The sequence below is a fragment of the Cuculus canorus genome, chromosome 5 (genome assembly GCF_017976375.1).
Source record: "Cuculus canorus isolate bCucCan1 chromosome 5, bCucCan1.pri, whole genome shotgun sequence".
Classification (NCBI taxonomy): domain Eukaryota; kingdom Metazoa; phylum Chordata; class Aves; order Cuculiformes; family Cuculidae; genus Cuculus; species Cuculus canorus.
Window position 1 is genome coordinate 65557161 of NC_071405.1, and position 13612 is coordinate 65570772.

Here is a 13612-nt window from a genome sequence, read left to right on the forward strand (position 1 = left end):
GCCTCCAGCCTCCCCCAACAAGAGCTGCTGAGCTTTGGGCCTGGAACAAAAGGTGCCATGACGGTGGGTGGGTTAAGTGCTGCCAGATGGCCTCAAAAACTCTGCTCTGGCAGCCAGGCAGCCTGGTGCCTGGGTGACAAGAGGGGGAATCCCAGCCCCTAACCCGCCTGCCTCAACGGGCACAGGAAACACCACCTACGTCTGCTTCCAAAATTAGCTGCAACAGATTGCTGCTAGTTCCTTAGATGTCTTACTGCTGCCGAGGTGAACCACCTAAAACCCCTGAGCCTGTGACCCCACTGGTCTACCAGGTGTTAAGTGTTTCTTAAAAAGCAATCCAGGTGGATTCCCAGCTACCTCAGGCCACTGAGACGGGCAATGAATCACTTCGCAGATCAGGTACAGAGTAATCTGTTGTTTTTTTAATAAATACACATCTCACATATACCAAAATAATTATAAACAAAAAATGTACAGCATTTACACAATATACAATTGCTAAAAAGTGTAGCAATTATGACACACATGGTGTGAAACACAGAGTTTCCAATGCCCACAGTTAACATTATTGCTACTTCCTCCTAACAGCCAGGAGGCCAGCAGTCCTTGGTTTAAGGACTCCGCCTGGACACTCCACCCAGAGCAGCTGAGGTCGGTCAGCAGGGCCAGGGTGTGCCACCAGCCCAACACAAACTAACACCCAGTCTCCAAGAAGAGGGGGTGTTGGTATGAGCCTGCCTTGCCATAACAGGATGGTACTTAACGCCACAAGACAGCTGGTACTTAACGGTACTTAACGCCACAAGACAGCTCTCCTTGCTAGCAGGTGGGACAGGTAGTCTGTTACCTTCGCAGGGTTGAGAAGACTTCGTTATGTGGCTCTTTATCAGCTGGTGTGAACAATCACAGAGCTGTACTGATATTACACGTCTCACTCCCGTATTTAAACGCACAACAGATTCTGGAACCGTCCTGTTACAGCAACGTGGTCCTTGCCGGGCAGTGCAGTATGTCGCTCCCGTTTTCTCCCTCTGCATTGTGACTTCCTTTTTCAATTAAGAAAGTCAGTCCTTTTTCTATACATATGAACACAGTCACTTCTTTTCACAGAAAGCTCCGCTTTAAAATGCCAGCTGTCGTCCTCCAATAAGGCAGTCATCATATATAAGCTGCAAGAAAAAACAAAAAGCTGTTAATGCAAAACTGTTACTGTATCATATCCACGCTGGGATAACTGCCAAATTCTGCATGCCCCGACTTCACTAGCATATAAAATGTCTACAACAAAATGCTTGCATTCGCCATTTAACAGCAATGAGCACGTTAGGGGAAAAAAAAAATACTGCAGAGGAGAAAACCACCTGCTAACTTAATCTCACAAGATTCTGTAGGTGTCAGGAACAGAACAGTGCTCAGAGAACCATGTTGTGTGAAGTTAACCTCCATTCCCTCATGTCATTTTTTATATTTCACTCTTATTCTGTTTATGTGCTTGCCCCATCTGCCATCTGGTTGACAGTTGACAGCATAACCTTACTTCATGGGCTATTTAGACGTGTCTGAAGTCACTAAATCATGTTATCACAGTGGCACCATGAAAAAAAAGCCCCATACCTACAAGAGGCAGGACTCTCCCTTTCTCTTGAAAAGGTGCAAATAGTCACTTACTTCATCCTCTGTGAATTCAGGCTCCGATTCACTGCTCTCATCTTCACTTTCTGGCAACATCTGCAGGTCAGCTGTGGTCAACTGCTTCAGCTGTTCCTGTATGCTGGAATTGTCTCTTCCCCACGTAAGCTGATAGGGGGAATAGCCCTGGTAGGTCACTTTGTTCACATCCGCCCCATGTTTCACCAGAAGCGACACCAGGTCTGAATTCTGCAGGTCAACAGCCAAATGTAGTGCCGTTCTGCCATTGCACGGCTCCTGCGTGAAAATAACACAAGGTTTGTCAAATTAGGAGAGCCAGAGTCAGTGCCAGACCTGTTGATTCTTATGATTACACAGTTCTGCTCAGTTAAATTCACAGTATACATTACCTACCTGAGCATTTACATCTGCTCCCAAAGACAGCAAGTATTCAACAATAGCCAAGTATCCTTGAATAGATGCCAAATGGAGACACGTATGTCCTGCAAAACACAGATGAAGGGAAAACTTGAGTAAGTCTAACCTAATGCCCTATCATTCCATTAAAGACCAGAAGACAGGACAGGACAATAGCTAAGTTTGCGATTCATTCACGACAAAGGGCTTTCCAGCTTACAGTATGAATAGGATTTTGGAAAGATCTTTTCCAGTATTTGATTGCAACTTATTGTAACCCCCCAAAAAAAAAAGAAAAGAAAAGAGCACTACAAAAGTACTCAATAAGACTGCAGAATTCAAAGCCATGAGAAGAAATAATCAGCAGTGAGGAGGCCTACAAGACAGTGACTTTCTAAGAAGTCAGACACTGATGTGTGCTTTGGGCTCAACTCTCAAATGGGCCTAAGGATCCTTCTCTACCTCTCCAGAGATCTTTGAGCACTATGGGCCATCAACCCTACCCTCCATTCAACACATGGACACTGATGCACAGCAGTGTGCCCATACCGTTGTAGTTGGTTGCCTGAAGGACAGCGAGGAGGTGGTGTGGCTGGCAGTATTGTGTGAGGACGCTGACGCTCCTGAGAGAGCCTTGCTGGCAGGCAATGTGCAGAGGGGTGTTTCCTCGGAAGTCCCTGATTTCCAGGTCACATCCAGCCTTCAGAAGATGTTCAGCAATTTCGGGTTGATTGGTAATCACTGCCAGGTGAAGAGGAGTCTGCATGGAAAAGATAGAAGGCAGACGTGTAAGGTACACTGCAAACTCAACAGCAACATCTGGACAAACAAATCCCTTGATCCCTTCACGATTTGTGCCCCCAATTATAAACACACCCCATAAACTCAGTCCTTTATGCTTCTCAACGTATTGTACAGTTGCCCATTACTCTGGAAGTGATGAACTTAGGGCTCTGTGGATACAGAACAGTCAGCCCATATGAAGGGTATCATTAACTTCCCAATAAAGAAGGATGCAACCCATTGCATCATATTTGAAAAATATAGGTGCTAAATGCCACTCTTGGGCAAGAGGAAGTGTTGTACCAACACTGGCTGGAACCAGCTGGGGACTTTCCTGAACTTAGGCTTGGATTTAACATCCATCAATTGAAACAAATTTTACAAAGGACTTTTTGGGGGGAATTCCCCAGAGTGCTTTTGTAGGGGTGGTGGGGGCTGACCCAGATTTGGGGCTGCGGAGGTTGAAGTACCTGGCTGAGGTTGTTCTGGAAGTTCAGAAAAGCATGGTCCCCAGCTGCCTGTCGGATCACCTCCAGGCTCAGGGCTTTTTCCTCATGAATAATCGACAAGTGAAGAAAACTGGAAAGAAAACAAAACACTAAAAATTAAAAGACTGACATTAAAACTGTGAGATCTCATGTTAAAGCCCCAAGACCCCACATTAAAGTCCCAGGAAACTACGTTCAGAGCCCCCAGGAAGCAACGTGTTTCAAGCCCCAAGACCCCATGTTTCGAGCCCTGGGGGGTCCACGTTCAAGTCCCTGGAGAGCCCCACGCTTTGAACCCCAAGACCCCACATGTAAAGCCTGGGGAGTCCACCTTAAAGCCCCTGTGGCCCCACGTTTCGGGCCCCAAGACCCCATATTAAAAGCCCCGGAGACCCCCACGTTTTAAGCCCCAAGACCCCACGCTTTGAGCCATGGGGAATCCTCCTTAAAGCCCCCGGGGGAGCTCCACCTTTCGAGCCCTAAGGCCCCACATTTCAAGCCCCAGGGAGCCCCATGCTTTGAGCCCCAAGACCCCACATTTCAAACCCCGGGGAGCCTCACGTGTTAAGCCCTCAGACCCTACGTTTTGAGCCCTAGTGAGTCCACGTTAAAACCCCCGGGGGAGCTCCCCGTTTCGAGCCCCAATGCCTCACATGTAAAGCCCAGGGAATTCACATTAAAGCCCCTGGGGAGCCCCAAGACCCCACATTTCAAGCCCCGGAGACCCCCACGTTTTAAGCCCCAAGACCCCACGCTTTGAGCCATGGGGAGTCCACCTTAAAGCCCCCGGGGGAGCCCCACGTTTCGAGCCCCAAGGCCCCACATTTCAAGCCCCGGGGATTCCACATTACAGCCGCCGGGGGAGCCCCACGTTTCGAGCCCCACGACCCCACACCTCAAGCCCTGGGGCGCCCCCAGTCCCGTCCCCCCGTTCCCCCCCCCGCAGCCGTGTGTCGCCAGGCGGGGCGGCCGGGGCTTTCCGCCGCCTCGGAGCCGCCCGCACTGGCGCCGCTCCAGGGACTTTCCGCCGTCCCTCGTGCCGCCGTCCCGGCGCCCCCCGGCGGCCGCTCCCCCTCCCCGACCCCCGCTCCGACCCCCACTTACGTGTCGCCGTCCTCCGTGAGCTGCTGCGCCCAGGCGGGCGGCTCGCGGGGCTGCAGGCGGATGTCCTCCAGCTCCCTCACTAGCTGCTGGTAGTCCTCCTCCTTCATGGAGTCGAGGCCGCTGTCGTGGCGGTCGTCGGGCGGGACGTGGCGGTCCTTCTTGGCTCGCTCCATGGCGCCGGGGGCCGGCGGCGCGGCGGGGCGGCGGGCGCTCAGCATGGCGGGGCGCTGCGAATGGGCGGCGGCGGCGGCGGCGCGGCGCATTTACCGCCCGGCCGGGGGATTTCTGCGGGGGAGGAGCCGTCGGCCACGGGAATTTCCAGCCACTCAAAGCCCGACCGACGGGTCCGGTCCCGCTCGGCGCCGCGGGCGGCGGCAGGGAGGGGCGGATCGGCTCGGCTCGGCTCGGCTCATGGCCGGCCCCTGCCCTGCCCTCCCGGGGGAGGTGCTCGGCTCCCCGCCGGTATTTCCCTGCCTGCGTTTCCCTGCCTGCCCGGGGGGTTTTCCCGTGCCCTGCTCTGCTCGCTGCGGGGGCTCCCGGTGCCCCTTCCCGGATGGGCAGCGGGTGCGGAGCGTCCTCGTGCTCTGTGCGGGTCCCTCTCCTCGCACCTTGTAGAGAGCCGTCTTTCCCCTCGCACCCTACGGGGGTCCCTCCTTGCGCCCTAAGGGGGGGTTGGGGGGGTGTCTCCTGGCATCCTGCAAGGAGGGGGGTCTCTCTCTCCTGGCATCCTGCAAGGAGGGGGGGTCTCTCTCTTCTGACACCCTGCAAGGAGGGGGTCTCTGTTTCCTGGCACCCTGCAAGGAGGGGGGTCTCTCTCCTGGCACCCTGCAAGGAGGGGGGTCTCTCTCCTGGCACCCTGCAGGGAGAGGGGGTCTCTCTCTTCTGGCATCCTGCAAGGAGGGGTATCTCTCTCTCCTGGCATCCTGCAGGGGGGTCTCTCTCTTCTGGCACCCTACAAGGAGGAGGGGGTCTCTCTCCTGACACCCTGCAGGGAGGGGGTCTCTCTCTCCTGGCACCCTGCAAGGAGGGGGGGTCTCTCTCTCCTGACACCCTGCAAGGTGGGGGGTCTCTCTCTTCTGACACCCTGCAAGGAGGGGAGGTCTCTCTTTCCTGGCACCCTGCGGGGGGTGTGTGTGTCTCTCTCCTTGCACCCCACGGGAGGTGTCTCCTCACACCCTGGAAGGCAGAGCCTCTATCCTCGCACCCTACCGAGGTCTCTCCTTGCACCCTGTGGGTGTCTCCTCGCACCCCACACGAGTCCTTGCACGCCGCAGAGGTCTCTGCACTAGGATTCCCTTGCACACTGTGGGGGTCTTTGCTCTCTGTGGGTCCTCCTTGCTAGCTGGGGACCAGCCGCACATGCTGGCCGCTGCCAGCCTTGATGGCACCCAGTGTGCCTCCTGGGTTTCCACCAGCTTGCTGCTCGATGGAGGGTGCTGTGGGATGTCTCGGCCTGAAGGCCAGTGTGTAAGCATACAAAGCAGTGGTGATCACACTCCTAGAAGCTCCACCACCCATGAGGTGCAGCGCAGCACCACAGCTCTCATCGTGGTCCTCGTCTGCACCATGGGAGATCCCTTACCCTCAGAGGATCATTTTGAGGACTGCGGAAAGGGGCTCCCTTACAAGGTGTTTAGCAGCACTTGTTTGACAAGAAGGAACAGGCTCTGTAGCCAGCCCAGGGTAGCAAGGTTGTGAAAAAATTCAGGGAACCCAACACCACCCAGAGGGATGCTGAAGCTGCGCCTGCATGGGCACACTGCACACCTGCCCTGCTGCTGCTTGAGGGAGGGATCGCTTTTTGGAGACATTCAGGTAGGATCGCACGGCTGCTGTTAACACCACCACGATGCCTGCAGGTGTGCAGGTACTGCCTCAGCTTTTGGAGGATTTAACATCTCTGCTGTGGAAGTTTTCACTCTGTTTCAGTGCAGTGGAATCAGGAATGAACAGGAAAATTCTGTGCCGCTCCTGTACATCCAGTTCTGGTCCAGGACTAAACAAGCCTCTTTGAAAAGGTACATATCCATTACAGGACAATCCTTTTTAAAGAAGAAATTACACTTTCTGCCATTATTCTTACCTTCTCTCACCATATCTAATGATTTTTCTCTGCTCCTTTTTACTGCTGTTGTGCCATCTGCGGCTAATGAAAAACGAATAAACACTGGCTCCCACATGGATAAAAGTCATTGTCTGCTGACAGCGATGAATTTTTCCCTGGTGAATTTTTGCCTCTACTTCTCAGATGTGGGGGATTCCCATGAAGAATTTTTCTTCTCTTGCAACTCTCGCTGGCCTCGCTGACTAACAGTGTCTGTGCTTTTTTCCTTTTGACATTTTCCCATGGGATGGCATCCCTTTGAACAAGAACTTATGAGAAAATCCAAAGATGAAAGGAGGAGCCAGAGGAGAGGGCAAATGCCTGACTTTCTGTGAGCAGATGTTCCTGATTTGCAGCCCAGCTGTGCCATTCCTGGACTTTTTTTTCATTATTCATCACTTGGCCTGGGACAACCCACTGGTGCTTTTGGGCAGGTTCAGAAAAAAAGCCTTACAGCTCTTTCTTTTATAGGTTAAGGGTTATGAAAGTTCTGTGAGCTTCTTGAAACAGTTTCCCCTTTTTAATGTAAATTGGCAGGGGAAATTTAATGAACGAATAAATCTCCTCCTACCTGCTTCCCTGCAAGAAAGGGAGGATTGGAGTTGGAAAGCCAGCTCCTGCTCTGACTGTTCAGAGAAGCAAGCCCAGCCAGGACCACACTGCCTTTGTTTGGGTCTTGCTAGAACCAAGCAGAAATTGAACGTCAGAACTCCCCGTCCTCGCTGTGGTGACTGGAAACTGAGTTCAGCAAAGCAAGTTTTTTTGCCTTCTCCTATAATTGACCTCCAGCTGCTGCCACAGGCAAACGTTGGGCTATTTTTAGCAAGCATTTGCCAGAAGAAGCTTCTTTTGGAGGCACGCAAGATGCTTTTATTTAGTGTGATTTCTGACTTGGTGGTACTGCAGCCAGTTGTAGGTGGTGGAAAGGAGATGGAAAATTATTTCTGGATGGAAAGTTGCACTGAGGCCAGCCCACTTCCTGCCCCAGGGAGATACTGCCTCCCTGCAGCTTGGCCCAGGGTGCTGGGGGGGGGCCCAGAAATGGGCCAGCACCCCCAGATATCAGGTGGTTAGAAACAGTTTGAGAAGGGTTTCTGCCCTAAACATCCAGGGCAGGATGCAGGGACAAGCAGAACCCACAATAACATTAAAACAAATCAAGCTGTTATCTTCTTGGTAGCTTCTCAAAGCTAATAAGAACATTGTACAGTATTTGCCTAAAGGGACAGCATAGAGAAGATCATATAAATTAAAGGTTTTGAAGTAGTGGTGAAGGTCATTGGTGCTGCTTTTATGTTACTGAGGTACTGTCCTTTTTTTGAAAATCAACACATTCTAGCAGTTGTTCTATACAATTTTCTGTGTTCCACAAGAGAAAAACAATAGAGCCATTCTCAGCTCGTGGATATATGGGTTTTGGATATAGGGGTGGAGCCTATCACAACTGTGATTTCCTACTTGGCCTCTTACCCAGGTGTTCCAGTTCTGGGAGTCTTGGATGTGCCCCCAAGGGACGGAGCAGCTGTACCTATCCAGGGACAGGGGTTAGCCCTGCTGGAACAGGAGCAAAACCTTATGAATGCTGCAGTCATCTGTGCCAAACTGAACCCTCTTTGTCCTCTTGAGTATTCTGTTTTAATACCTCTGCTATTTCTGTACTAATTTCACAGGAGTGGCTTTTTTTTATGCTCACCAGCTTGAGAGGAGATTAAGATTGTTTGCAGTTTGGTATTTGGGACTCCGTTAGCAGCATCCACTGGTGCAGGAGGCGCTTCAAGACCGAGAGACTGAGGGACTACCTAAAAGTGACTTTAAACAGTGTAAAAGGCTGTAACAACAAGAAGTGAATTGGCACCTGATACCTAAACGCTAGATTTTGCAAGCGCCTCCTCTACTCTGGATGCCCCAAGCACTTAATTTGTAGGGTTGTGGGGCTGCAGGGACAAGACCTTTGTTTTCATTCTGCCTTGCAGAAGGCAGCTGGCAGGGCTCCGAGAAGCAGCCTTGCGTGCCTGAATACTGAAAAGGGGCAGTAGGGTTTTAATCAGTTTTTAAAGTACATGAAAGATTCTCGTGCTGCTTCCTCCAGCAAACACATTAAACTGTAATTTCCTGATTGCCACACTAATCATGAGAACTGTGTAGTGCTGTTGCTGTGGTGCTGTTGATTTACCAGAGTTGGTCCCTCAACTTCACCCTTTTACGATTGCTGCTGCAGATACCTATTAACTATTTCCTCCCATTTAATCTTGAGGACTATGCATGGCTCGCAGTAACCATACCAGGAAGGGTGGTTCACAACATCCAGCAGGATCATGGCTTAGGCTGTTAAAACCGAAAGCAAAGCCAATCAGCGAAGTAAACCTGCATGTGTACACACATGTGTAGGTGCCCCTTTGGAACAGGACTCTGGTTAATTGCTCCAAGAGACTGAGGACTTTGGTAGTGTGATGGGAGCCAGGGAACATTTCACATTGTCATTCTGTTAACATTTTGTGATTAAAATCAGCAGTATCTCGGGCTTCCATTTACAGCTGCTGTGGAGATAAGAACCAGGCAACTCCAAACAATGAGTCCAAAAGTAAACAAGGTAAACCCTTCTGCTTTCTAATAATAATATGACTGTTACTAGTTGGATTTTTTTTCCTAAATGGCCAAATGAGAAAAAGGAAAGTTAAGCTAAGTCCATTTTTATGAGCTAGGATGAGGGCTGACAGTGTTGTGCCATATGGCCTGTATCCCTGCCTCCTCAAACTATTTCATCGAAGGCTATCATGGCACAGTCAGATACTCCAAAAAGCAATGTGGTGGATGCAGTAGGAAGCATTTTTCCACCTTATTCAAGCTGATGTAATGTCCAGGCTAACAGTGCAGGGGGGGGAATCTTGGCATGTAAAACCAAGGTCCAAATCAGGGCATTTAAAATCCTACTCATGTCCCACAGATTCAGAAATGCAGTTAACTAGGGTGTCCTGGGCAGACAGTAATGGCCTTACATTTCTGGCTGGCTACACTAGACTCTGTTTATATTTTTAGACTGCAACTTATTTTTGTCATCACTTAAACTGATGTATTGCGTCCCCTGGAAGATCTGCATTTCTCTGCATGAACTGGAGGCTGTTTATATATCAACTGCTTGCATTTCTGGGGATCCTTAGGGATGAGAGGTACTGTATCGATTTAAATTGCTTTTATTGTTATGCCTTAAGGGTAAATATAGGTCAAGTCATTTGAAACTGGTTACCACTTGGAAGACAAGTTTTCTCCAGTGTCATTCCCATTTTAAGTGGAAGTTTTGTTAAAGGAATGTTACTTGCAAAGCATTAAGCTGATGCTCACTGCCTGATGCAGGAAAGCTTGCTGCCGCACGTGTTTCATGTAGGAAAGGAAAAACTTAGGCTGGGGGAAAAGAAGAGAAGCAGCGGCAAGTCTCTGGAGCTTTGTTGTACAACTTTCCTGTCAGCAGTATGAATAACGTTGCTCGCCATCAGTACAGCCCCCTCTGTGGTTGCAGACACGAGTGGAAGCACCTGACAGGGAAAATATGAACTGGGAGCACACTAATTATTAAAAAGGGACTTTCCCCTGCAGGCAGCTGAGACATTTGGTAGTGTTACAGCCTCTCGTTCTTCCCACCAAGCAGGAATCTTGCAAAGGTAGAGAGATGCATGGTGGGACTGTGCTGAAAACCCACTTTTGGGAAATTCAGGATGCTCTGCCAGGCAGAGGGTGAACATGGGCAGCCAGTGGGGCCGTGTGGAGAAGGGAGCTCTTTCCTTTCTGTTTGGATTCCAGAAGTTTGAAGCTGGATCTGCATACATATTTTCCTGTGTTACTAGAAGATATTTTGAGCAAACTAAAGACCTGAACTGAGTTATGCTGGGCTGTCCAAGAAGGAGGCTGCACACAGGCAGTAGAGGCATCTGGCTCAGCACAAGGAGTTTGCTCTGAACCTCCTCATGCTCTTGTGCAACCTTTGTGCCTGAAGTTGGTGGGTGCAAATAATCCTGGATAAACATAAAAAGCCGGTATGCTGCTTCACCGTGAGGCTGCCGCAGCAGTCAGGCGCACAGCATGCTTCAATTAGAAGCTGAACTGTGTGTGGGCCCAGGGATTTCCCTGGGGACGGATGTGGCAAACGTAAGGGCTAATGCACTGAGTGCTGTAGCTGTGTGCCTGAGCTAGCAGGGAGCTGCCAGGGGAGGAAGCAGGAAATACTAGACAATACTAAGAGCATAACCCTGAGAAGAAAGAAAAAACAACAGAAAATGAACTTTGGGCTGGGTGCTTCCTGAAAAAGCCCTGGGACTACCAGCTAAGGAACTGTCTCTAGGTTGGTTCCTCCTGTGCACACCCTCTTTGGAGGACGGCAGACTGTCTGCTCTCTGCTCCTTCTTCTGGTGAAAGTCCTTCGGAGCCCTGAAACCCAGCAGACTGCAATGGCTCTGGGAGGGGTAACCCCAATCTGCCACCCACAAGTTGCTTGAGGCTCACAATGCATGTCTGCAGCGGCTGCTGCTGAGATAGTGCTAAAGGTGGCTTGGCTTCAAGTATCTCAGTGCAAAACACCCGCCAGGGTGCTCTAGGAATCTGCTTGGGAAGTTCCTAAGGCTGTCACCTCCGTTTGTTTCCAGCACGGCTATGGGCTGTGTTCAAAGCTGGAGCATTGGCAGTGCCAGCAGGGAGCGTAAGCAGCATTGCCAAGGGCTGGATGTGCTTCTGGTGCTATGTCCTCATCGCACCCATCCTTTTTCTATCTATACAAGTGGCTTTTGATGAGAGCAGGGCTGCAGCACCCCGGGTAGCTCAGTTTTTCTCTACAGGAGAGCAAGCTGGGAGAAGAGATCCAAAGGATAGCAAAGAACTAGGCTGCATTTATAGGGATGTTAGGTAAACCTGGATTTACAGACTGAGAGAGGCTAAAGGCAGACTCAGGGAGGCTAAATGCGGATTCTCACGAACTTCAAACATCCCGTGTTCTGGATGCTCTGAGTATTGCTGTGCAGTCCCTGGATGTAGGTTCTCCAGACTGGGTTTTAATAATAACCTCATTTCCTCACACAGCTCTCACTTCCGTATATTCCCATTTACTTTTCTTTTTTTTTTTGCAGCTAACTTCTTACTCCAAGTATGACCTCTCCTGGGGCAAATGACATCCAGCAGCGAGTTTGGGGCCAGTGTTGCCTGCAGGAACTGGGTGACGAGCACTGCTTCACCTCCATCACCTGGGCTGGTGGTTGGAGAGTGGCCGTTCCTGCTGGTCCTGTGGTACCTGAGCTGCACACGGTAAAGGGGAGCTGGAAGCAATAGTGCATCTTCCGAGACTGGTGATTCATTGCTGGAGCCGTGCTGGGGAGGAAGAGGGAGCAGATGGAGATGGCATGCGGATTTTCCAGCCTGGACAGAGCTTAAATTTATCTGTCTCCAAGGCTGCATCCGTTCCTAGGATGATTTCCCATTTAGTGTATATGTTTAGGGCTCTGATTTCTTCAGATTTCGTGGGCGTTGTTTACTAACTTATGACTGTGGTGTTTCCCAGACAGAAATATCTCTCCACGAAAAGCTTCTGCCTTTCTTGGACAGACAGTTCGTGCACAGGCAGTAAATTCAGTTCTTCTGCCAACTCTCTATCCTATGCGTGAGCCATGGTGACGTCTGGAGGGCCTACACACAGCATAGCCCTGACGGCACACGGTGCTGGCCTTCCCTAGATGTCTGGGAACCCTGGACAAATGGGGAAAAGGTAATCCTTGAATTCTTCCCAGACCAAATTTCTGAGTAGGGAAAAATTGCTTGGGAAAACCCTGACCTCTGGCAACACAGACTTAGGGCCATGGGTCTGGTTCTATTCTTGAGACGGGAAGATTCATGGAGGTTCTGAAACACATTTGTGGGAAAACCAGCACAGGAAGTGAGATGGGAGGGGGCGATTTTCCCCAGTGCAGTGCAGAGAAACCATATTGGTCCCTCTTTGAAACGTGTTTGACGGTCATACTATTTAATTCTTCTTCTGCCTGTGACCACAGACACAAACCCTTTTCTTGGTAGCATCCCCTGTCTCCCAAGTCCAGCATCCCACTATGGCCATCACAACTACCTCCTGTATCCTCGCCAGCTGGCAGTTCTTTGACCCAGGAGGTAGAAGACATCACAGTCAAAGTATTCTTGCCTCTCAGGAGCCTACAGGAACCCGACCCCTCGCAGGACTCAGTTGGCTGTACAGTTGCCTTGTATCTCACCCTCTGTATATACAGTAGCAACCTGTCCATCATGTTTTATCTTCCCTCTAAGGAGAGTCCTCACTCGCCCACACTGTAGGCTGTTCCTGACACAGTGGTGTTGCTCAGCGCATCTCTCAGTCCCAGCGGCAGTTCTGTGCTCTGACCTCTGCCTGGGGCAGTGTCCTGGTGCTGCTGGGCAAAGCTGTGCGTCCATGCAGTCCTGCACTTCTTTAAGACATACAGGATGTGTGTGAGCAACTACCTGGTGAGTAATGAACAGCAAAAAGGTGTCTGCTGATTGTGTGCGTGAGATGCCCTCTCTTACCCTTCCTAAGTGAGCAGCACCAAGTCATTATTGTCACCCAGGCTGCATGACCATGGAGAAGGATTAACCCTCCCACGCGGGGCTGAGTGACAAATCCCCGCTCTCTGGGCTTGGGGGTGCAGTCCTCCCTTGCTCCCCTTTTGTCTGGAAACGACCTGCAGGTCTCTCTGACTCCTTCCAAATGTTCAGCTTAACTGCTGTCAAATGACAACGTATAGTGGAATGAAAACCAGATCACCCAGTTTCAGGCACAGCATGACTGTAACATTCCTGTATCTGTACCTCATGTAGAAGTCTCTGATAAACTTTGCTTTGATGCTACTGGTTCCAGGGAACACAACAGGGGTCCAGGGAGACCCTGTACCTGGAGGAAGCTGTTGATCACAAGGAAGTGGGCACAGGTATGTTCTTGCTGCCGGAGCAGCAGTCTGCTCCTTTGGACTTTTCCAGATAGCTCCAGGTGGGAAAACTTCAACATCAGCCCTGAGCTCTTTACATTAGCATGGTGCTGTGCAGGCAGAACCTCACCTGTGTCCCTCTG

The 13612-nt window shown here is 50.6% G+C and overlaps 1 protein-coding gene across 1 annotated transcript; it reads right to left on the minus strand.

Moving 5' to 3' along the window:
* Positions 1-403: 403 nt before the first annotated feature.
* Positions 404-4773, minus strand: NFKBIA (NFKB inhibitor alpha). Its single transcript, XM_054069018.1, has 6 exons — positions 4422-4773; positions 3300-3408; positions 2596-2806; positions 2044-2132; positions 1669-1926; positions 404-1169 (listed from the first exon to the last, which is right to left on the minus strand). The coding sequence occupies exons 1-6, from the start codon at positions 4682-4684 to the stop codon at positions 1122-1124; spliced, it is 978 nt and encodes a 325-aa protein (XP_053924993.1). The 5' UTR covers positions 4685-4773; the 3' UTR covers positions 404-1121.
* Positions 4774-13612: the final 8839 nt, after the last annotated feature.